The 24,399-nt window shown below is 40.6% G+C and overlaps 1 protein-coding gene and 1 long non-coding RNA gene across 5 annotated transcripts in view; one reads left to right on the top strand and one right to left on the bottom strand.

Moving 5' to 3' along the window:
* ttc28 (tetratricopeptide repeat domain 28) overlaps nucleotides 1-24,399 on the bottom strand; it is a 500,907-nt gene that overhangs the window by 41,202 nt on the left and 435,306 nt on the right. For all 4 annotated transcript variants that reach the window (XM_087269938.2, XM_087269939.2, XM_087269940.1 and 1 more), the window contains 2 exons: nucleotides 17,518-18,041; nucleotides 10,064-10,173 (listed from right to left, as the gene is read on the bottom strand). In XM_087269938.2, coding sequence (XP_087126064.1) covers nucleotides 10,064-10,173; nucleotides 17,518-18,041 — 634 coding nt within the window. The remainder of the gene's footprint in view (nucleotides 1-10,063; nucleotides 10,174-17,517; nucleotides 18,042-24,399) is intronic.
* Nucleotides 1-24,399, top strand: part of LOC147834968 (uncharacterized) — a 722,499-nt gene that overhangs the window by 514,805 nt on the left and 183,295 nt on the right. The window lies entirely within an intron of this gene.

Below are 24,399 nucleotides of genomic sequence, written 5' to 3'. Positions count from 1 at the left end.
TAAAACCCTGTATTTAGATCCGCACCCCAGTTGTCAGTGTCACTCCCCTGGTTACACACACACACACACACACACACATATATATATATATATATATATATATATATATATATATATATATATATATATATATATATATATATATATATATATATATATATATATATGTGTGTGTGTGTATATGTGTAAGTGTATATATATATATATGTATGTGTGTGTGTGTATGTATGTATGTATATATATATATATATATATATATATATATATGTGTGTGTGTGTGTGTGTGTGTGTGTGTGTGTGTGTGTGTGTGTGTGTGTGTGTGTGTGTGTGTGTGTGTTTGTGTGTGTGTGTATATGTGTAAGTGTATATATATATATGTGTGTGTGTGTGTGTGTGTGTGTATAAATGTGTGTGTGTGTATATGTATATATATATATATATATATGACCAAAAAATAAACACACACACCTCACAAATAGGAAAGTCTAAAAAATGTGAGGTATGAACACTGTAAAATTACGATGGACTCTACACAATTCTTTCAACACAAGTCGATCAAGTTAACTTAAAAAGTAATCACAATTTTAAGTTGATTAAACATAAAACAATTAAGTTGTCCCCCCAAAAAAACTTCAAGAATTATGTTGATTCCACTCATTTTAAATAAGTAGTACGTTTTGTAGAGTAAGTCTGAAAGTCCTTTAAATTGTCCTGTCGTGCTCTTGCTCGGCGGTCGAAAGTGTTTTGGGTGAGTTTGTGTGTGGGATGACTGACGTGGTATTTCTGGCTAATGATAACCTCTCGTTCACAGCGACGGAGGGAAAGACAGAGCCAGCGTGCGTCAGTCTGTGACTGTGCCAGCGCACGTCTGACAGACTTGCAGACGCTGTCAGCTCGTGTGCGTGAGGGAGAAAACCAGTGTGCAGCATTGACATCCATGTTGAGAAGAAAACAAAAGTAGCAGCACTACTAAAAGGAGACCTATGGTGCCTACAAGACGTGTCTCAGGGGGTCTCGAGAATGTGTCTACCGTACACTGTAAAAATATCTGTTAACAAACAGTTTTCGTATTTTTGTGATTCACATGTGTTTTCCGTTTATTAATGGTTGTGATTTGCATTATGGGAGCTTGATCTCTGCTCTATCCACTTTTGATGTCGAAAATTCAACTTTACAGTTTAAGAAAGTGACTTTTTTTGACATTTGAGTAGCTTGAAATTATATAATGTATAAAAATAATGTAGAGAGGAATATAAGTCTGTAATATAACAGAAAATGTACTTGCAGTTTATTACAAAGTCCTTGTAGAGTAATATACAACACCAACCTAGATGATATATATCACTTTAAACTATTAAAAAAGCAAAAACTTGAATCACAAAATACAGAAGCTGCTAATTTACAGGTGTTTTTTAAAGTTTAATTCAGCTTAAATAAAAAAAAAAAACTGATTAATCTTTCAAAAACTGTATAACTTCATTGTTTCTAATCAAGATGTCTCAAACTCTTAAAGTTGAAGGACACATCACCTTCTTATTTTGATAAATGGCTTAAAAAGGTGTGTTTGAACGCATTTAAAGAGACAGGTCACCCAAAACAGAAAGAGTTAAGATTTTTTGTTCTGTTAAACACACAAACACACACACACATAGATATAACACACACATATATAAAAGATATTTTGAAGAAAACTAGAAAACTGTAAGCATTGACTACCATAGTAGAAAAAACAAATACTTTGGAAGTCAATGGTTACAGGTTTCCAGCTTTCTTCCAATTAACTCTCCTGATATTGAGCATTTAAAAATATTAATTTTTTATTTAATATAATTCTGCATTTTATTTTGTTGCCTTGATTTCTTTTTTCCTTATTTCTTTTAATTCCTCATTTTACTTTATTTTATTTTACTTTATTTTATTTACATTTTTTTATTTTATTTTACTTTACTTTATTTACATTTTACTTGATTTTATTTTACTTTATTTTATTTACATTTATTTTACTTTATTTTACTTTGTTTTATTTTATTTTATTTACATTTATTTTTTTTTTCTTTTGTATTTTATGCGACACAGTGGCTCTGTGGTTAGCACTGTCGCCTCACAGCAAGAAGGTCGCTGGTTCAAATCCCGGCTGGGTCAGCTGGCATATCTATGCAGAGTTTGCATGTTCTCCCCGTGTTGGCGTGGGTTTCCTCCGGGTGCTCCAGTTTCTCCCACAGTCCAAACACATGCGCTATAGGGGAATTGAATAAGTTAAATTGGCCATATTGTATATTGTATGGATATTTCCCAGTTCTGGGTTGCAGCTGGAAGGGCATCCCCCGTGTAAAAAAATTGCTAGATAAGTTGGTGGTTCATTCCGCTGTCGCAACCTCTGATGAATAAAGGAGCTAACCCAAAAGAAAATTAATAACTTATTAATTTAATTTAATTTAATTTAATTTAATTTAATTTAATTTAATTTAATTTAATTTAATTTAATTTAATTTAATTTAATTTAATTTAATTCCCCTATGAGATCTTAGAGTTTGCCAAGGGAGGGACGTGTTTATCAGGGAGTTATTAGTAATAACATTGAATGATAATTTGATTTAATGTCTAGAATATTTAACAAGGACATTAGTGATATAGTTCCAAAAAATAGTAATAAAATAATTATTCAAAACATTTATTATTCATTCATTCGGTTCTTTTCGGCTTAGTCCCTTTATTAATCTGGGCCGCCACAGTGGAATGAACTGCCAACTTATCCAGCATATGTTTTACACAGCGGATCACAAAACATCTTTATGGCTCATCATTTCATCATGAAAAATTATCATGCATTTTAAAACTTTGTCAGTTTAAACTCTTTATCCACTCAAAAACTGACTTGCTTGTTCAAACTACTTATTTAAAATGAGTTGAAAAAACTAATCTTTTGTGTTTTTTGGGACAACTTAACTCTTTTATGTCCAATCTACTTAAATTTTTCAAAAAACAAAAGTAAACCTAATCAATTTATACTGGGACAACACAAAGTACTTGTGCGGAACCCAACATTTTTACAGTATATCTGAAATGTATGCACAGAAAACTGGTGTTAGCATACATAAAAACACACACACACGCACACACACACGTTATATATTCATAATTGTTTTATAGTGCAGATGTCAGGCTGGCCCATTTCAAAAATACTAGCAGCTTGTAGTTTAGCACCCCTAGCGCTGGCTGATGTTGGATCTCCTAAGCATTTATGTGTTTTCAAGACGTGTGTGTATGTCCAGACACGTGTGTGTGTGCTTATGTGCGTGTTTTGTGCATGGAATGCAGCGTTTCTCAGGGGCTCGGCTGCAGAGAGCCCTTCATCAGCATACAGCACGGCCAGCCTGCAATCAATTAAGAATGGAATGCATCAGCACACACACACACACACACACACACACACACACACACACACACACACACACACACACACACTCTCTCTCTCTCTCCATCAGCAATCTGCAGCTCTCCCAAACCATCTATACATGACACACACACAATCACACACGCACACACCAAACTGAGTCACCAGGGAGGAAGGCCATGAAAAGCTACTATTACTACACTCACAGGCTGTACTATCAGCTGACTCAAGTTTCTTTGTATTTTCTCCACTCAGTCGCCTGCAGACGCAGACACAAAACGCTTGGCCGACACATTCAGTGTGCGCCCGATAAACTGAAGTGTCATATTTCTTTTGCAGGTTAAAACACGTAAAACTTTGTGAATTCAAAATGTACAGTGTTCGCTCTGCTAGTGCGCATTGCGATTTTTTTTACACTCATGGCCACTTTATTAGGTACACCTGGCCAACTGCTCTTTAATGCAAATTTTCTAATCAGCCGCAATTACATGGCAGCAGCTCAATACATTTAGGCATGTAGACATGGTCAAGACGATCTGCTGAAGTTCAAACCGAGTATCAGAATGGGGAAGAAAGTTGATTCAAGTGACTTTGAACCTGGCATGGTTGTTGGTGTCAGACGGGCTGGTCTGAGTATTTCAGAAACTGCTGATCTACTGGGATTTCACGCGCAACCATCTCTAGGGTTAACAGAGAATGATCAAAAAAAAAAAAAAAAGAAAATATCCAGTGGGCGCAAATGCCTTGTTGATGCCAGAGGTCAGAGGAGAATGGCCAGTCTGGCAACAGAAACTCAAATAACCACTCGTTACAACATGCTATAATTCGCACAGGCTCACAAAAACTGGACAATTGAAGTTTGGAAAAGCGTTGCCTGATCTGGTGAGTCTCGATTTCTGCCGCGACATTCGGATGTTTGGGTCAGAATTTGGCCTCAACAACATTAAAATATGGATCCATCCTGCTTTGTATCAACAGTTCAGGCTGCTGGTGGTGGTGTAATGGTTTGGGAGATATTTTCCTAGCACACTTTGGGCCCATTAGTACTAATTGAGCATGGTCAACGCCACAGCCAACCTGAGTATTGTTGCTGACCATGTCCATCCCGTTATGACCATCTTCCTGATGGCTACATCCAGCAGGATAATGCACCATGTTATAAAGCACCAATCATCTCAGACTGGTTTCTTGAACATGACATTGATTTCCCTGTACTCAAATGGCCTCCACAGTCACCAGATCTCAACCCAATAGAGCACCTTTGGGATGTGGTGGAACGGGAGATTTGAATCATGGATGTGCAGCCGACAAATCTGCAGCAACTGCGTGATGCTATCATGTGGAGCAAAATCTCTGAGGAATATTTCCAGTACCTTGTTGAATCTCTGCCACGAAGGATTAAGGCAGTTCTGAAGGCGAAAGGGGGTCCAACTCGATACTACTAAGGTGTACCTAATAAAGTGGCCATTGAGTGTATTTATACTTAGTAATGCATATGTTTCAAAAGAAAACAGAAAAACAAAACAACATTTTAGTGGTGCCCTGAAAAAAAATTGTTCGAGTAATGTTTCCTTGCGAGACCATCTAGTGCACTCGAATGAATATTTTAAAGTGGCATCATCAGAACACAGCTGAGCGATATGCTCGGCAGTTTGATTGACAGCTGCTGCCAGAGGCGGGTGAGATTTGAGACTGACTTGTTTCTCAGTCTTTCAGACTGTACTGTGGACGATCCCCTCCCCCGACGGCACAGCTGCCTAATTGACAAGACTGGCTGTATGATGATATAAACACATTATCCTCTAATCTTCCGTCTCCCTGTAGACGTTCGGCACATATGCGATCAGCCTCCCAAAAACCAGACGCGAGAATCGCTCTGTAATTTACAGAAGGAGAAGAACAATCTAGAGTCTTCCTCCCCAGACGGCCATGATGAAATGTGATCCGAGCAGACGATTACAGAGACCACTGGAATCACTTTCAGCGTCTGAGAGGATGACCTGAAGAAATCATAACAATGATCAAATAAAATCTGTCACGTTGAGCTGCGGGTGTAATCTCAGAGGTTCAAAACACCTCAGGCTTTCTCTTTATTGACTGAAAAGTTGAGTCCGTGGAGTACTCCTAAAACGCTTCAGAAGAAAACAAACACCAATGTCTAATTCATATCAGAGGTAAACCTTTTATTAAACGATCTACATTTGCTCAAAGAAATTCATCACTAAGGATTTTTTTGTTCATTTATGAGGGCGTTTTGCTCTTCTTCATTTATTTTACTATTATGTTTTCATTCAATCATTCATTCACTCATTTTCTTGTCGGCTTAGTCCTTTTATTAATCCAGGGCCGCCACAACTTATCCAGCACATTTTTTCAAGTGGTGCTCACTGCAGAGCCATTTGAGCGGAGCTGAGCTCCAGCGAGGGGGAGCTTGAGCTCTCGCTCCTCCTTTCTTGCACTTCTTCTACGAGTGATGTCACTGGGGGTGGGGTTAGGGGTGGGGTTGGTGTACGCATTAAAACAACTTATCCGAGGATGAGCGAGAGCTCATGCTCCCCCTCGCTGGAGCTCAGCTCTGCTCAAATGGCTCTGCAGCGAGCACCGTCTCCATTTTTTAAAGGGTCACAAAACACCAAAACACATTTTTTGAGCTGTTGACAGTCGTATATGTGTGCCACACTGCTAAAAACACTATTAGGACGCCTATATTTCACTAAAAAGTGTGAATTGGTTGTTTTGCGTTATTTCAAGCAAATTCGTACTTCCGGTTTGAAACGAATTTTTGAAGCTGCGTCACGGCGATGAGATATTATCGTGTATTCCAGCGTGCAGACTGGACGTCTGAGCCAGAGTGTGTCTTATTACGTCTTACAGTGTGCTGCATTAATGCATGAGTAGGGCTTGGTTCAAACCAATCAGCGCGCTCTATTGTGCAACTTCATTAATATTCATTACTGTCACACTGTTTAGACGACACTCACACCACGTTGTGTTGGCAAAACAAGCGAAGTGTTGCTTTTATAGTTTGCTGCAGTGAAGTTTTGTTTTCATTTTCTCTCTGAGAGAGCGCAGCTGGAGTCACGTGTGGATTAACAGTGTACGCGACGCTCGACAACAATAACTTACGTGTCTAAGGAGGAACATTGTTTACCTGAGAGCTGTTCTCATCTGCAAACGCTGAGATCCGGATTCGCTTGTAGTCTCCTCTTAATAAAGACGCGGCTCTAGTTGCTGGTGATTGTCCTGTCTCTACAGATTTGGTAAGTGAGCGACCAGTGCTCTTTGTTTATTCAGTTTGTTCCTATCGAACTAAGTTAACCATTGCACCGAGTGTAAACATGTTAGCACCACAACCAAACTTTAACCTCGTGTAGGATTTTCACCGCATTTAGTGACCGGAATAACACACGCGGCTTTCTGACGCTACCTGCCGTGTGCATCTAAGTGTCCGAGAAATGCGGAGGTTTTTTTTCTCTCATTTGCAGTGTGGGTTTAAACATTGCATGAAAAATACACGCTTAAAGCAGTTCCTCGAATCAAATATCTCGTTTGTCGCGAGGCGCATGAATGAATTCCCTGAATGAAAGAGCCAAACTGCAGTTAAAGTCCAACATTTAATAATTTGGCAAATAATTCGACTACAGAAGTCCATGTAGGTTAAACACCATCACTTTTTACTGTGTGTGTGTTTGTGTGTATTCTGAGTCTGAAACTCGCGCGTGCCCAAATAGACACTCCCACACCATTCCACTTTTCTTCCTCCGACACTCCCCCCTAAACAGAGCTGGACACGCCCACTTTTCTGACTTTTTCCAAAGTAGAGGTGTGAAAACACCCTGCTGAAACGAGGGGGTTTCATGGCCCTTTAAGTAGCGGATGCCCTTCCAGCCGCAACCCATCTCTGGGAAACATCCACACACACATTCACACACACACACTCATACACTACGGACAAATTAGAATACCCAAATTCACCTTTACCACATGTCTTTGGACTGTGGGGTAAACCGAAGCACCAGGTGAAAACCCACACAAATGCAGGGAGAACATGCAAACTCCACACAGAAACTCCAACTGAGCCGAGGCTCGAACCAGCGACCCAGCGACCTTCTTGATGTGAGGCGACAGCACTACTGCGCCACTGCTTCGCCCTTTACCATCCTTTAAACTCTTAAATTTTTGATTTATCTATCCCAACTTTATCCCACTACATCATACACTAAAATACTCATAACCCTTAACCTAAACTCTTAGCAAGCACAACACACGGGCGAACACAACTTTTCTCAATTTCCTTAACAAGAAAAGACGCAGATTTGTTTTTGACAAATATGTGCCCGCCGCCTACAAGCTATTTATCACTAATTTGTAATTATATTACAAATGCGTCGCCACTACTGTTTTTCATTTTCTAAAGTTTTACATGGATAAACAAAGTATTGTATTATACACTCTCAGAAAAAAAGGTACACGGTGGTACAAATAATGTTCCTTAAGGAATAGTTTTGTATCTTTGTACAAGTTGTACCCGATATGGTACAGAAAAACCTTTTACGAAACTGTTCTGTACCTTTTATGGTACAACTGAAATGAAGTAACACAATTGTTCTCATAAAAAAAGGTACAGAAGGGTCGAACAACTCCTTCTTTATTCCTTTATTCCTTCATAATATCTATGAAAATAAATAAAAATAAAAGTAAAATAAAATAACAAAGGTATTTAAAAATAAAAAAGTGATTTATAAATAATTTCCATATTAAAACATGAAGCATCATTTAAAAGCATGTTTCAAGAGTTCACACTTAGATATTGCTTGACCGCTGTAAGCAGGTTTGGCATGCAGTCCCGGGAGAGAACCCTGAGCTTGGAGATAGTTGAGCCCAGGGCTCCCGCCAGGTCCATAGAGCATGTGAGGGGAGTACGAGATCAGGTGGTTCTCGAGAGCTCCCCTTTTTGTAAAGGAGAAAAGGAGGAGAAAGGGGTGGATGGGGGGTTTCTTCGGAAAACGCAGATAAGGGAGTAATGTCTAGCTAGGCTACTTATAGTGGGTTAGGATAGATCTGATTGGCTAACTAATGAGTGTAGATAGGTGGCCAGCTGCTGTCAATTATATCACGTGCTCCTCTCGAAATGAGTTTAAAAACTTCACTTAAAGAAACTCATGAACATTCATTATTAAGTTCTATAATACAAAACAACTGGTAAACAAAACTATAGCTATTTTTTTAGTAATAACTAAAAACTATTTTGTAAAAACTATTACAAAAATAAAACTATTTTACAAAACTATTGTAAAATAAACATTTAATGCTGGGAACGCGCGGATAAATCGAGCACTCGGTAGGTAGCATCAGAAAGCCGTGCGTGTATAGACTATCCTGTCACAAAATACGGCGAAAATTCTACACAACGGTAATAGTTTGATTGAGGTGTTTACATGGTTACATTCGGAGAGCAGCAATTACAGCTTCCAGCTCATAATATTGTAGTGATTTAACTAAGGTGTGTCTTTAAAAACTGAAAGAGTAATGCTGACCATACTAACTTTGCCTCTGAATAAACATAATCAAAGAACACTGATCACACACTTACCAAATCTGCGGAGACAGAACATTCAAAACATATTGAACCGCGTCTTTTTTAAAAGGAGACGAGTGGCAAATCCGGATGAACCATTGATGTAAAAAGCTCTCTTTATTTATTAACTCATAGCATGCATTTAGGGCACTATTTAGGAAACAATTACCATATACGTCATTCATTTCCCTGCTGAAAAATCCAGCTTATACCAGCCCAGGATGGTTGACTGGTTTTAGCTGGTCGACCAGCCTGGTTTTAGAAAGGTTTTGGCCACTTCCAGGCTGGTTTTCAGCCATTTGCAGTCTTAGCTGGACAGGCTGTAAAGTGACCAGCTTAAACCAGCTTCACCAGTCTGGTTTTAGCTGGACATAGCTGGTTTTGGCTGGGCTCCCAGTCTGGCTAGGCTGGTCAAGCTGGTTTTAGCTGGTCATCTCCCAGCCTGTCCAGCTAAAACCAGGTTGGAAATGGCTGAAAAACAGCCTGGAGGTGGCCAAAACCCCTCTAAAACCAGGCTGGTCGACTAGCTAAAACCAGCTAACCATCCTAGGCTGGTATAAGCTGGATTTTTCAGTAGGGATGGGTGCAACTCATGGCTCAGTGCAGCTTTGAGTGACTCAAATGAATCAATGAATCAATTCGCTGAAGTGAACCAATATAATTAGCTAATATGATCCAATCCTACATCCAAATCCTCAGTGACGCAAAGCCTAGCAGAGATTCCTCAAACAAACCATGAGCTGCAGTGCTCGCTGATGACGGGGGTCTCATTTCAGCTGACAGAACTGAATCAATTAGGGCCTGAACGTAGAGAGTGTGTGTTTGTGCAGACTCTCTGAACATCGAATTCGGCCTCTTTGTTTGTCTCACACAATGATGAAGTCACAAGCAAAGAGTCCGTTGGAGATGACAAGTCCACAAACATCCAACACACACACACATGCGCGCATCCGCCTACAGGCACATCATTAGAAGAAGCAGAGGCAGTGGAGCTCTGTCAAGAAGAGCATTCATGAGGGTCCTGTGCATCTGTGCGAAGACTGCGGTAAATTGGCTGTGTTTGTGTGTGTGTGTCTGTGTGTTTGTTCTACCTGGTGCTGGGATTCCTCCAGATTGCCACTGGCCCACAGCGAGAGACCCAGACGGTGTCGGATTTTGGCCTCGTCCTCCCGACGACCCAGCTGCTCGGCGAGACGCAGACCTGAAAGACACACACACATTCGGTTACAGACGAATACTTCTGAGCATCTCCAGCGTTATGTATTTGGCATTTAAAAAAAGTACCACCATGAAATGACATTTCAAAAGTACTCAAGAGTAGTGAGTACTGAGTATGACACTGTTAAAAGCCGATGCATTTACATGTAATTTGTGCATGTGTGTGTAAACGTAACATTCTGTAGTGCATTTCGTTATTGCCCAGCAGGCACACAGCATCATAAGACGTTAATATTAGGTTATGTAATGTAATGTAATGTAATGTGTATTTATATAGTGCATTTATTGTGTATGGCCATACACCCAAAGCGCTTCACAATCATGAGGGCTGGTCTCTCCACACCACCACCAGTGTGCAGCATCATTAAATAATTTACCATTTAAAACACGTGAAGGTCATGTGACCATTAGGAAGAACCAAGTGTGCCGCAAGCCTACGTTTGAGTGAAGGTTTCGGCCGTTAGATCGCCCCCTGGGGGCTGGCTGCAGTACAAGTCATAAAGCCCGCCTCCTCCGTGTTAATGAAGGAGACTTGAGCCCAAATAAAAAAAATATTACACTTGCAATAAAATGTCCCGAAAGATAGTTCTGGTCGATTAAGGCACTGGTTATTGTGCTGAAATAGGTGCAGATCTTCATTTTTGTAAACAGTTTGTTTTTAGCAGTAATTTAATGCTGGGCGTGTCATCGTGATTGACAGCTGTGATTGACAGTTTCTCAAAGCAGCGCGTCTGAGCTTCGGCAGGAGACTGAAGTAGACTGAAATGTTATTATTCGATTTCTGTGTTATTTTACCATGACAAAATGAGTTCAGCAGTAAACTATAGTTTCTGACATACATGAACCTGGTGGAACACTGTTTATTCGCTAAGTTCAGGGCTTTTTTCGGGCTTTATTAGTTTGCTGATACACGCCTAGCCACCCAGATAGCAAAACACAGTTCCGGCTAGATTCTCGCCTGCCGGAGACTTATCTCTTAGAGCTCAGACTGACTAATGTTACCTCTGCTGGACCTACTCCGGATGCCTGGACTCACTACCCAATTCCAGCCCGAGTCAATCGAGCCAGATGCGGCGGCCGAGCGAGCAGGCGCTGCCGCATGCGAGCCGGAATTAGCCCGCGACGCCGCGAGTAAGTTATGCGCTGCGGCCTGGAGCTGGCGCGATTGAATATATAAAACCCTCATATTTGTTAACGTTATTACATCCATTTGTGTTGATATGACAGCAAACGCATGCTGAGAAGTTCGGGGGGCGTAGTTGATTTTACATAAAGCGTTTGATTGGAAGCTTGACTCGCGGCTCCTCCTCTGGCTCCATCAGACAATCTTTCTGCGCATGTCTGGCTCCAATTTCAGCAGTCTTTTGCGACAGTTTGTGCCCGTCAAGCAGGCGTTTTGCCCTCAAGGCGTTCAATGGGAAAAAGGGCTGTCGCGTCGTCCATATTTTTTACAGTCATTGGGAAGAACGCAGCATCTCAATTCTCAAAGGACGCGTTCTCTGCCCTCGCGGTCTCCTGAGTTCGTTCTTCCGAGGACACCTGGCAAGACCGCTCTCCACAAGAACACAAGTCCGTTCTCTGCGTTCTTGTAATTGAGAAACAGCTATTGTATACGGTATGCTTTGATTTCTCGCCCAGATCTTATGCTGTTATCTTTGGAGGAAAGAAAATCATATGGCTTTGTAAAGACTTGAAATTTCTTTTGTTGGCTGAACTGTTCCTCCAATAAAAGAATAATCAAAACTCTCTGCGATTGAAGGCAGGAGTGGCTGAAATCCGTTTAAAACGGCTCTCGTACTGTATCTGTCTTGTATTTAAATCCATATTTCAAGCGCGCTGCAATTAATCATCCTAAAATAACAGCCTCCGAAACATTCCCTTTGTCTTTTCCCTCCTCCTTTCCTTTTCATTCTTTGTGTTTTTATGATTTTCATCATCAAACTTTGACATGGCTGTCGGGACATGCTGGTATTTAGGTCTCATCAGGCGCTGATCTAAAGAAAAGCCTCAGAAATGATTTCTTTTTTCATTCAACACAGACTTTAATCGCCGTCTCAATCCCACTTTGATTCCTCTGTCTCGGTGAAGTTCAAACCCGAGACAGTAGAAACGTTCAGTAAAGCACTCGCCTTCTACACGACCACACTCTAGTACATGCCTCTGAACTATAATACATACACAAAGCATTTAGTCAAGTAATGTGTCTAATTGGTAAACAATGTTGATTTTACATACATTCAACATGAACCTGTAATAGGCTACACTTTACCCCGGCCACTTTATTAGGTACACCTTACTAGTACCAGGTTGGAACCCATTTAGTCTTCAGAACTGCCTTAATCTTTTGTGGCAGAGATTCAACAGGGTACTGGAAATATTCCTCAGAGCTTTTGCTCCACATTGGCATGATAGCGTCACGCAGATTTGTCGGCTGCACATCCATGATGCGAATCTCCCGTTCCACCACATCCCAAAGATGCTCTATTGGATTGAGATCTGGTGACTGTGGAGGCCATTTGAGTACAGGGAACTCATTGACATGTTCAAGAAATCAGTCTGAGATGATTTGCGCTTTATGATATGACACGTTCTCCTGCTGATAGTAGCCATCAGAAGATGGAGACACAGTGGTCATAAAGAAATGGACATGGTCAGCAACAATACTCAGGTAGGCTGTGGCGTTGACACGATGCTCAATTGGTACTAATGAGCCCAAAGTGTGCCAAGAAAATATCCCCCACACCATTACACCAGCAGCAGCCTGAACAATGATACAAGGCAGGACGGATCCATGCTTTCATGTTGTTAATGCCAAATTCTGACCCGACCATCCGAATTTCGCAGCAGAAATCGAGACTCATCAGACCAGGCAAGTTTCTCCAATCCTCTATTGCCCAGTTTTGGTGAGCCTGTGTAAATTGTAGCCTCAGTTTCCTGTTCTTAGCTGACAGAAGTGGCACCCGGTGTGGTCTTCTGCTGCTGTAGCCCATCTGCCTCAAGGTTGGACGTGTTGTGCGTTCATAGATGCTCTTCTGCAAACCTAGGTTGTAATGAGTGATTATTTGAGTCACTGTTGCCTCTGACCTCTGGCATCAACAAGGCATTTGCGTCCACAGAACTGCCGCTCACTGAATATTGTCACACCTGTTGCAGTGCCCTAGTTTAGACACTTGAGGGCACTTGTTTGTTTTGTAGTTTCACTTCATTTCCCATAACCCTTTGTATCACTGATTGTGTTATGTTACAGCTGTTTCCTGTTTGTTAATTTAGTCCTGTCTTTATAAACCCTCTTGTTCTCTGTTTTAGTTGCCTTAGGATTTTGATAGCCCCTTACGTCTGGTAATCTAGTTTTTGTATTTTGATAATTCTTGGATTCCTGTTTTGGGTTTGTTTTCTTTAGCACTCCTACCCTGTTTTTTGTATCTACTCGTTTTTTTGATTTTTTGCTTGTTCTCTCGTTTGGACTAGATTTGCATCCTGCTTTTAGTTCTGTGCAAGTTTTGGAAACCTTTATCTTTTGGCAAACTTTGTCTTTTTGGAAACCTTAGTCTTTGTTATAATTGCTGCACTTGGATTTTTTGCGTTGTGTGATTCTCCCCCACTCGTGACATAATCCTAAGGCAACTAAAACAGAGAACAAGAGGGTTTATAAAGACAGGACTCAATTAACAAACATGAAACAGCTGTAACATAACACAATCAGCGAAACAAAGGATTATGGGAAATGAAGTAAAACTACAAAACAAACAAGTGCCCTCAAGTGTCCAAACTAGGGCACTGCAACAGGTGTGACAGAATATTTTCTCTTTTTCAGATCATTCTCTGTAAACCCTAGTTTGGTTGCGCATGAAAATCCCAGTAGATCAGCAGGTTCTGAGCCAACCAACAACCATGCCACGTTCAAAGTCACCTAAATCACCTCTCTTCCTCATTCTGATGCTCGGTTTGAACTGCAGCAGATGGTCTTGACCATGTCTACATGCCTAAATCCATTGAATACATGCCTGAATGCAGATACATTGATACATGCCTGAAGGCAGCCTCACTTTTTCCTTACAATGACTTGCCTAACTACCCTGACTCACCTCGCTAACCTAGTTAAGCCTTTAAATGTCACTTTAAACTGAATACTAGTATCTTGAAAAATATCTAGTCAAATAATATTTACTGTCATCATGGCAAAGATAAAATAAATCAGTTATTAGAAATGAGTGATTAAAACTATTATGTTTAGAAATGTGTTAAGTAAAAAAATCTGTTGATTTGTGAGGGGATGGGGCTTATAATTCAGGAGGGCTAATAATTCTGACTTCAACTCTATATATTTTTGCATAGGCATAATTTCAGTGCGGCACTAATCAAATTGCTTCATTATCAGCCACACAACCAACAAATCGCTCAAGCGTTCTTCATGTGTCAGCCTCTACACAACTGGAATCCCACAAACTGAGGTAAGCGTTTTCCACCCGTCCGTCGTCGCCACTCTTAGTTAATTGGCTGTCAGACGGAGGGACACAGTGGCCTTTGGTGTAAAGGCTTTGAGACAGGATCCACGTCTATCTGGCCTTTTCCTATTCTCCTCACAGGAGGGAACTAGTGTGGTAATTGTCAAAAGTCCTGGATGAAGGTGATTAGAGCATCACTGAGCGTACGGGCCGCCCGTGAGCCACTCTGTTCCCGACGGCTGACAGAAAGTCATTCCAGAAAGACCAGCATGAGACGACACAGTCTTTTTTTTTTTACTGAGAGACATGAGCGATTCAGCTACAAGCCTTTTTCCAACAAAAACCAGAGGAAAATTCATGGAGAGAGCGCTCATCCATCCATCTCAAACAGGATTATTATAGCAACATACGGTCGATTGATAACGCGCTCCAGTTCAGTGTGGCATCAGGAGCCAAACAAATGAGCTGAATTTCAATGACCTCTTGTGGGAGCGAACCACCAGATGTCTTCCTGAATGCGTAAACATGAGCTCTGCAGTTTAAACGTTACGTTCATACCGCAATAAATCATAAGCAAAATGATCTATAGCTGATCTATATCTATATCATCTATAGTACCATACCTAAATAAACAAACGGGTTAAAGATGCAGCATGTAGGTTTGACACCCACCCAGTGGTTGAATTAGGTACTGCACCCCTGAATGGAAACACATTTTCACTCGGCTCCTCCTCTGATGAGTCCACGTAAGTGAAGGTTGCCAGATTGATGCGAGTTTGCCTGACTATCGAGTTTGATTTAAGGCTGATTTGAACTGTTTTCATATTAAAAGCAACACCACGTGATAGAAGAAGTATTTTTCATACTAAAATTAATTTTTGTCCTAACCAACACCTGAAATACATATTTTAGTAACGGCTTCTATTTCTCACAGGTGAACAACGATCACCTCATGTGTTTTATTCCGTGTTAAATGCTAATAATGTGAGTTTGCGTGCCATTTTACATGACATTTATTTAATTTTATTTTATTTTAATTAAATTTTATTTTATTTATTGCCAAACTACTGAAAGCAGCAGCAGATTATTGAAAATAAAATACAAAACATGTAAAATTGAACTTCAGAACAGTGACTCAGTTCAAGCCGAGTTGACAAATATTAATCATCCAACATGTACATATAATAATGTTAGAGTTTGAATATGTATTAATCAGATTAAAAACCTTATCCTTTTGTTGGAGTGCAGTGAGTGCACTATTCTGTGCTTCTGAATAGCTGTATTTCGTGTTTCGTCTGGTGCAAACAGCCAAATTGCTCATCACTGCAAATCTCATCGTTCAGCGTGTTGTTAGGACACAGGTTACAATTTAACCTGCTCACCTAATGTTTACCTATGTAATATTAATACTATTTACTAATTATGGAGCTAATAATATGCCAAAACAATCTGAATTTGGGTTGTGTTCATTTGAATTATTAACAATTGTAAGTTAATAGAACTGAATATTATATGCCATAAAAAAATGTTTTGAATTTTAATTTCTTAACTTGAATTTGAATTTCTTAGCTTGAATATTAAACATCTGAATTGTAAAACATCTGATTTTTTTTACCCTGTACTAAAAAGGCGGCACTATTGACGCATTCCTTCCATAGACATATAATAGGCAACAACTGGTAGGCGACATTTAATGTTAATATATATGAGTCAAAATGGCCTCTGTGGTTCTAGTGTTAAAGGGTCACGAAACACCAAAACACATTTTTTGAGCTGTTGACAGTCGTATATGTGTTAATGTGATGAGATAATAGCGTGTATTCCAGCGTGCAGACTGGACGTCTGTGCCAGAGTGCGTCTTATTACGTCTTACAGTGTGCCACATTAATGCATGAGTAAAGCTTGGTTCAAACCAATCAGCGCGCTCTATTGTGCAACTTCATTAATATTCATTACTGTCACATTGTTTTGTTGACAGACACGCCACGTTGTGTTGGCAAAACAAGCGTGAAGTGTTGCTTTTATAGTTTGCTGCAGTTAAGTTTTGTTTTCATTTTCTCTCTGTGAGAGCGCAGCTGGAGTCACGTGTGGATTAACAGTGTACGCGACGCTCGACAACAATAAACTTACGTGTCTAAGGAGGATTATTGTTTACCTGAGAGCTGTTCTCATCTGCAAACGCTGAGATCCGGATTCGCTTGTAGTCTTCTCTTCATAAAGACGCGGCTCTAGTTGCTGTGGATTGTCCTGTCTACAGATTTGGTAAGTGAGCGACCAGTGCTCTTTGTTTATTCAGCTTGTTTGTATCGAATAAACTACTGCACCGAGTGTAAACATGTTAGCACCACAACCAAACTCGTGTAGGATTTTCACCGCATTTAGTGACCGGAATAACACACGCGGCTTTCTGACACTATCTGCCGTGTGCATCTATGTTTCCGGGAAATGCGGAGGATTTTTTTTCTCTCATTTGCCGTGTGGGATCAAACATTGCATAAAAAAATACACGCTTACAGCAGTTCCTCGAATCAAATATCTCGTTTGTCGCGAGGGACATGAATGAATTCCCTGAATGAAAGAGCCAAACTGCAGTTAAAGTCCACCATTTAATAATTTGGCAAATAATTCGACTACAGATGTCCATGTAAACACAGTCACTTTGTCCCCTGTGGGACTCTGAAAATCAGCGCGCCCAAATAGACACTCCCACACCATGCCTCTTTTCTTCCTCCGACACTCCCCCCTAAACAGAGCTGGACACACCCACTTTTCTGACTTTTTCCAAAGAAGAGGTGTGAAAACACCCTGCTGAAACAAAGGGGTTTCATGGCCCTTTAAAAAGAAATAAAATAAAGATGTATCATGTTTTGAGTCTCTCTTACCTTCCTGCAGGTACATGACGGACTGTGAGTAGTTCTGCAGAGCGTGATGTGTTCGTCCCAGGCTGCTGTATGCCAGAGTTTTGGCCACCAGGTCATTGGTCTGTGCTGCGATGCTCAGATGCTGCTCCTGGTAAACCACTGCTCGCTCGAAATTTCCCAGAGACTCATAAGTGAGTCCGAGATTACCGTAGGCCCGACCTTGACAGCTGGCGTTGCCTGTCTCTTCTGCGATCTGGAGATCCAGTTGGTGAAACTGAAGAGCTGTGTCGTGTTCGCCCATCAGCTGATAAACAGCGCCCAGGCCACAGCTGGCGTCACCCTCCAGCAATCGATCTTGGGTGTCGCGGGCGATGCCGAGCTGCCGTTCCAGGCATGAGATGGCCTGCTCGTAGTTCCCCAGCTGGCTGTGCAAGCTGCCCAGTTCTCCGTAAGCTTGAGCTTTTCCCCCACACTCTCCAAGTTCATGCGCCACCACTAACCGCTTCTCAAAACACACCAGAGACTGCTGAAGGTTCCCCATCGCCCTGATAAACAAAGCGGAAGAGCATATTACACAGAGTAGAGCAATGGAGATACAAAATATTTAGACGGACTAACTGTAAAACAATTAGGTTGAGCGTGACATTTTGAGTACTTTGTTTTCATCCTTTACAGTGGTCAGAAATATTGGCACCCCTAAACTTTTCAGGGGAAATATCTCTTGTATGTCTATTTTATTCCCGTTTTTTAACATCCTAGACAGTGGTCAAAAGTATTGGCACCCCTAAACTCTTCTGGTGTGATATCTTTTTTTGTATATCACCATTTATATATATATATATATATATATATATATATATATATATATATATATATATATATATATATATATATATATATATATATATATATATATATATATATGTATGTATGTATGTATGTATGTATGTATATATATATATATATATATATATATATATATATATATATATATATATATATACATACATACATACATACATACATACATATATATATATATATATATATACATACATACATATATACATATATATATACATACATACATACATACATATATATATATATATATATATATATATATATATATATATATATATATATATATATATATGTATGTATGTATATATATATATATATATATATATATATATATATATATATATATATATATATATATATATATATATATATATATATAATTTATTTTATGTTAAAAAACGGGAATAAAATAGTGATATACAAGAGATATTTCCCCAAAACAGTGTAGGGGTGCCAAAACTTTTGACCACTGGACGATGTAAAAAAATAAATAAATAAATAATATATTTCATTCATTTTGGAATTATTGCACAAATATTAAGTCATCACAACATTAGTTAGATAGTTGTTTCTGGGTTTTGTTAGTCCCAATTGATAAATCCCTTAATATACAACTTGTCATATATATCATTCATTTTTGGTGGGTGCTCCTAAATTTTTTCTGGTGCTCCTAAATATTTCAGGTTGGGAGCACCGGTGCTACCAAGTAAGAAAGTCGATTTCGAGCCCTGACTGGGGTGTTAGGACCCACACAGTAGAGGTCTGCATATAAATAAATTTCCGAATAAAGCGCGTGAGCAGGGCCGGCGCGTCCATAGAGGCGACCTAGGCGGCCGCCTAGGGCGGCAGAATACAGAGGGCGGCATCCCCGACACAACCCTCACCCCTCACCACCCGTGCCCTCAGTTATATCCGCGTCTAGGTCGGCGTCTGCGACACTGCCCTCACCACCCGTGCCCTCAGTTATATCTGCGTCTAGGTCGGCGTCTGCGACACTGCCCTCACCACCCGCGCCCTCAGTTATATCCGCGTCTAGGGCAGCAAAATAAAGAGGGCAGCGGCGTCCGCGACAGCTCCCTCCACACCCCCCCTCTCTTTCACTTTAGGGTTGAGGGCGGCATAACCGTCCTTTGCCTAGAGCGGCAGTTCAGCTTGCTCCGGCCCTGCGCGGGAGTGGTCGGTAACGGGTTTAATTTTGGACGGGAGCGGGCAGTTCAACAATATCGCTCCCGACTCCCCACTCCCGAGCGAGTGAGCATGCGTATGTATGTGTGTGAAAGAGACAGCTTGATGCTGCGTTTAGCTTGTTTGTTGCTGTCTATGTGTGCGTGCGAATGAGAGAGAGAGAGAGCTTGTGCTCTCTCTCTCTGTGTGTGTGCATGAAAGAGAGAGCGAGACGCTGTCTGTGTGTGTGTGTCACTTGCTTGTGCTTGTGTGTGTTTATACAGACAGCGTGTTATACGCTGTCTGTACTCTATAGCTGGGTGGTTTTCAGTTTTGTTCTCCCCCCAGTCCATTAGCGGGAACGGGTGCGGCGGGTAGAAAACGGAGCGGCGGGACAACAAATGCTGAAAATAAGCGGGAGTGGTCGGGTTCGGGCTAAAACCTGGCGGGTGCGGGATTCAAAATTTAGTCCCACGCAGATCTCTACCACACAGCTGCAGGTTGAGCACCCCCTGCTGGTCTCACTAACACCACTGCCAGCAGCAACTTAGCTTTCCCATGTGGTCTTCTACTTAGTTTCAGTGGCGACCATGTGAGAGTTGCAGGCATAAGTAAGTCTATTTAATCCAGTCAGACTTTTTAAAAAGAAAGAATATTTTTACTCGGTGCTACATCTTATTGCGATATTAGTTGCGAGTGTTTCTGCTTCCAGACGGTGGTGTGTTTAAATCAAACTAAGCGCGATGTAAATTCCAATTCCATGCCAGATGTTTACTTGCTAACAGCAAGTCATTCTGAGATGTATGTATTCCTTTTAACAGCAGCCTTCTCACATGAAACAGAATCTCAAAATGAGAAACTACAAGTCTAATTTAATAGTGCCAAAATACTAAATGTGAGGGAATCACGGGGGACTGCGTGCTCGAGATCGATACGAGCTATTCGAGAAGCACGCGAGTGGCAGGACCGCTCCAACGCAACTTCATTTCGAATGAGAAATGTGGTCTCATCCATCGCAGGAGCCCGGCTCTCTGTGGAATAACAAAACCAGGCTTAATTCACACAGGCCGGGGACTCGCTCACTACTTAGGTAGCATAAAAGCGATGCATCATTACCCCTTGTTGTCCTGTCACTTGAAATTACAGCAACATCAGTCTTGTTGAAAGGCCCTGCCTCATTTCAATATAAATGAAACAAATAGCTTTTAACGCGATCCTTTAATGAGGTTCTCGTTGGATTCTTCGCCGCTATCTGAGGTAAAGCTCCTCTCCTGTGAAGTGCATTGTCACAGCCGTGTGTAATTTGCTCTCCCATGGGACTGTGGGAAGGATGGTGCATGGTTTGGATTGGATCAGGTTGGCTCAATGCAGGCCCGGTGTGAGTTCTCTCCACACAATCCGCAGCGCTGAGCTTTGACAGGCCCCTGCAGCAAACCATTCATCATATTTTGATGCCCATATACTCGTGGTGAATGTAGGTAAGCAGAAGCCGCGAAGGGTTTGCGACAGGAGCTGGAACGCTTAAAGGGTTGATTGGGTGGTAATTAAAATGGATGTGTGGTGTGGATCACGCTGAGGACTGCATATCAAGCATATAACCATGCGCATATTAACTCCCTTTGGCGTATGTATTGTGTATTAAGAATGATTTCTATAAGGCTATGAGGTGGAATTAAAAACAAATATTTATATATATATATATATATACAAGGTTCAACGCTAAGGATTTTTTCTACTGGCCCAATCGGACCAGTGGTTCAGATTTTTACTTGCCCTGCCAATATTTTCACTGGCCCCACCAAAAAAAAAAAATTAAAGCTATTTCTTATCCACAAATAAAGCAAAAACGTGTCAAAATGTTTGTAAATCTAATTCAAAGTGTTTTGAAATAAAAGATGGCTAAAGACCGGCCAAACTGACGGCAAACTGTACATCACTTAATTTTTTTAGTCATGGTGTACGCTCGTATATGTCTGCTTCCAAGACGTTAGAAACAAATGTTTTCCTTTAGCATCATCATTTGATGTTACTGCCATGTTGCTGTCTCTTCGCTGTTCTAAAAACATGCTCACAACATCCAATCAGATAAGAAGAACCAAGAAGGTAGCATTTGAAGGCTTGAAACCACAAACTGTTTCTCAATTCTTAAACTGTATTTGCATGCAATTGACAAATAGTCACAGGCAAATTAAACTTTAGTGACAAGGCAGCAGTGGCCCGATCGGGCCAGTAACGATCCTGTCTACTGTCAAAATCATTTTATGAAGTTTATTCATAAACTAATTTCGAGAGGATCACGTGCTTATGATTTATCACGGCTGGTCTCGTATTTGCTAATCACTATCTTCCAATCATATGAACCATAAGCTACTATAAATAACCACAGTTTTCAGTTAATTTTATCTTCGTTTGGAAGACCCCCCGCCCCCCACCCCCCCACATTCTCCTCCTTTACCTCTGGTCGGGCAGCACGGCCACCCAGTGGTTAGCACTGTGAGCCCCACAGCAAGAACACTGCCAGCCGATGGGCGTTTCTGTGAGGAGTTTGTATGTTCTCCCCGTGTCCGCGTGGGATTTCCCCGGGTTCTCCGGTTTCCTCCCACCATCCAAAGACATTCAACACATATAACAATCAAGCATTTGTCTAACCCTTTCGTTTCCTTAGCTACCACAGCCGGGAAGTTCTGAGATCCACCGAGCTCAGGCTCCCCTCTCGCTCTGCCAACGGGAGGATCCCTTGAGCACGGGGCTCTCTCCCAGAACAGCATGCCAAACAAGCTGTTATAGATCATCAGCTAGGTGTGAACTCTTGAAATGATGTTTAATAGAGCAAAGAATTTTTTCACAGTATTTCCTATAATATTTTTTCTTCTGGAGAAAGTCTTATTTGTTTTATTTCGGCTAGAATAAAAGTAGTTTTTAATTCTTGCAAAACCATTTTAAGGTCAATGTTATTAGCCCCCTTAAGCAATATTTTAGTCGATAGTCTACAGAACAAACCATCATTATACAATAACTTGCCTAATTACCCTAACTTGCCTAGGTAACCCAATTAAGCTTGTTAAAGCTTTTAAATGTCACTTTAAGCTGTATAGAAGTGTCTTGAATATATATATATATATATATATATATATATATATATATATATATATATATATATATATATATATATATATATATATATATATATGAGCAATATCACATGAGTAGCAGTGCAATATGGCTGTATATCGGCACTGGTGGGAGGCGTGCGTTGGCGCGAGGCCACAGGCCTAGCTACAAGTGTGATATTCCGTTTATACAACAGTTTAACGGCATAATTGTGTATATGAAAACTAAATAAAACATGGAGAGTCTCAAAAACCCTTTTGTATGAGGAACTACTTTCTTCCGCGTTGTATTCAAATCATAAGCTGACAGTTAAACAGCTGAGCGAGCATCTTTTAAAAATTCTAACGACATTTTAAATCTAACAAGGAGTGCCGAGTTACTTCATAGCTCAATCTGTTGTAGATCTTCAGGTCTTGATTAGGCCGACTTTGCTAAAATACTTGTATAATATTTCAAATGATGGCATAACTTTCCACCCAATTAGGCTAATTAAGTAATTAATGCTTGATCATTTTAAATTATGAATCTAAACTCTAATACGGAGATAAGCTGGTAAGCGTGTAAAGGAATGGCATCATACCGCCCTGTAGTGTTCGTTTTAAAGACGAAATACGGGCATACGTACTTCTGGCTACATAATTCACAATCTCCAGAAATGTATATAGGGCTACGTTTTCAGAATGAGCCTATGATGGCTTTGTTACACACACATAACAAGTAAATTACGCTGTATATCATTTAACATTCTATATAACATTCAATTAAAAAATAAGATGTTTATCTATTTTCAGATATTACAGTATGTTGCTGATTCAAGCAACACTTCCAACACTCGTGTGTGAGAAGCACAACAATTATCTATTCTGTATGCATCCACGTGTCCACTCTGTCATGTTAGCATGCGTGTTGAAGGTAGGGGTCGTGCTCTCATTCAAAACAAAAGCATTTTCAATCTGTTGTGTGTTGTGAGAGTGTTCGGTGTCTGCCTGCTGACCCCACAGTGTCATTCCACGTGCCCCCTGACACAGTGAGCACCTCTCTCAAATTGAAACATGTCCATGTGGCCTGTTTGCGAACTCAGATGTCTGAAAATGCTAATAAATGACACAACATTACACCGAGACTTGTCATCATTAACATTTACAGCAATAGTTCTCTCAAAAATGAAAATTCCGTCAAAATCCACTACACTGTAAGGAGTGAAAACTGAAACGAATTACGGTGACGTTACAATTAAATGAATTAAGTTTAACAAACTTAATTTACGACAGTTTTCAATAGGTGTAACATTCATTCATTCATTTTCCTCTCGGCTTAGTCCCTTTATAAATCTGGGGGTCGCCACAGTGTAACTAACCGTCAACTTATCCAGCATATGTTTTACGCAGCGGATGCCCTTCCAGCCGCAACCCATCTCTGGGAAACATCCATTCACACTCATTCACTATGGACAATTTAGCCTATCCAATTCACCTGTACGGCATATTTATGGACCTGTGGGGGAAACTAGAGGACCCGGATGGAAACCCACGCGAACACGGGGAGAACATGCAAACTCCACACAGAAACACCAACTGACCCAGCCGAGGCTCGAGCCAGCAACTTTCCTGCTGTGAGGCGACAGCACTACCTAGTCGCCTAGGTGCAACAAGTTTTAGTAATTCATTTATGGCAAGTATAAGTATTGCTCACTATTATTAGTGAACAATACTTGTACTGGACACAAAAGGTGCAGGAAGTATTGTTATCATTATATTAACATGG

The sequence above is a fragment of the Danio rerio genome, chromosome 10 (assembly GCF_052040795.2).
Source record: "Danio rerio strain M-AB ecotype USA chromosome 10, GRCz13ab, whole genome shotgun sequence".
In the NCBI taxonomy this organism is placed as follows: domain Eukaryota; kingdom Metazoa; phylum Chordata; class Actinopteri; order Cypriniformes; family Danionidae; genus Danio; species Danio rerio.
The sequence above is the reverse complement of the archived record's forward strand: the minus strand, read 5'-3'. Positions and strand labels throughout refer to the sequence as shown.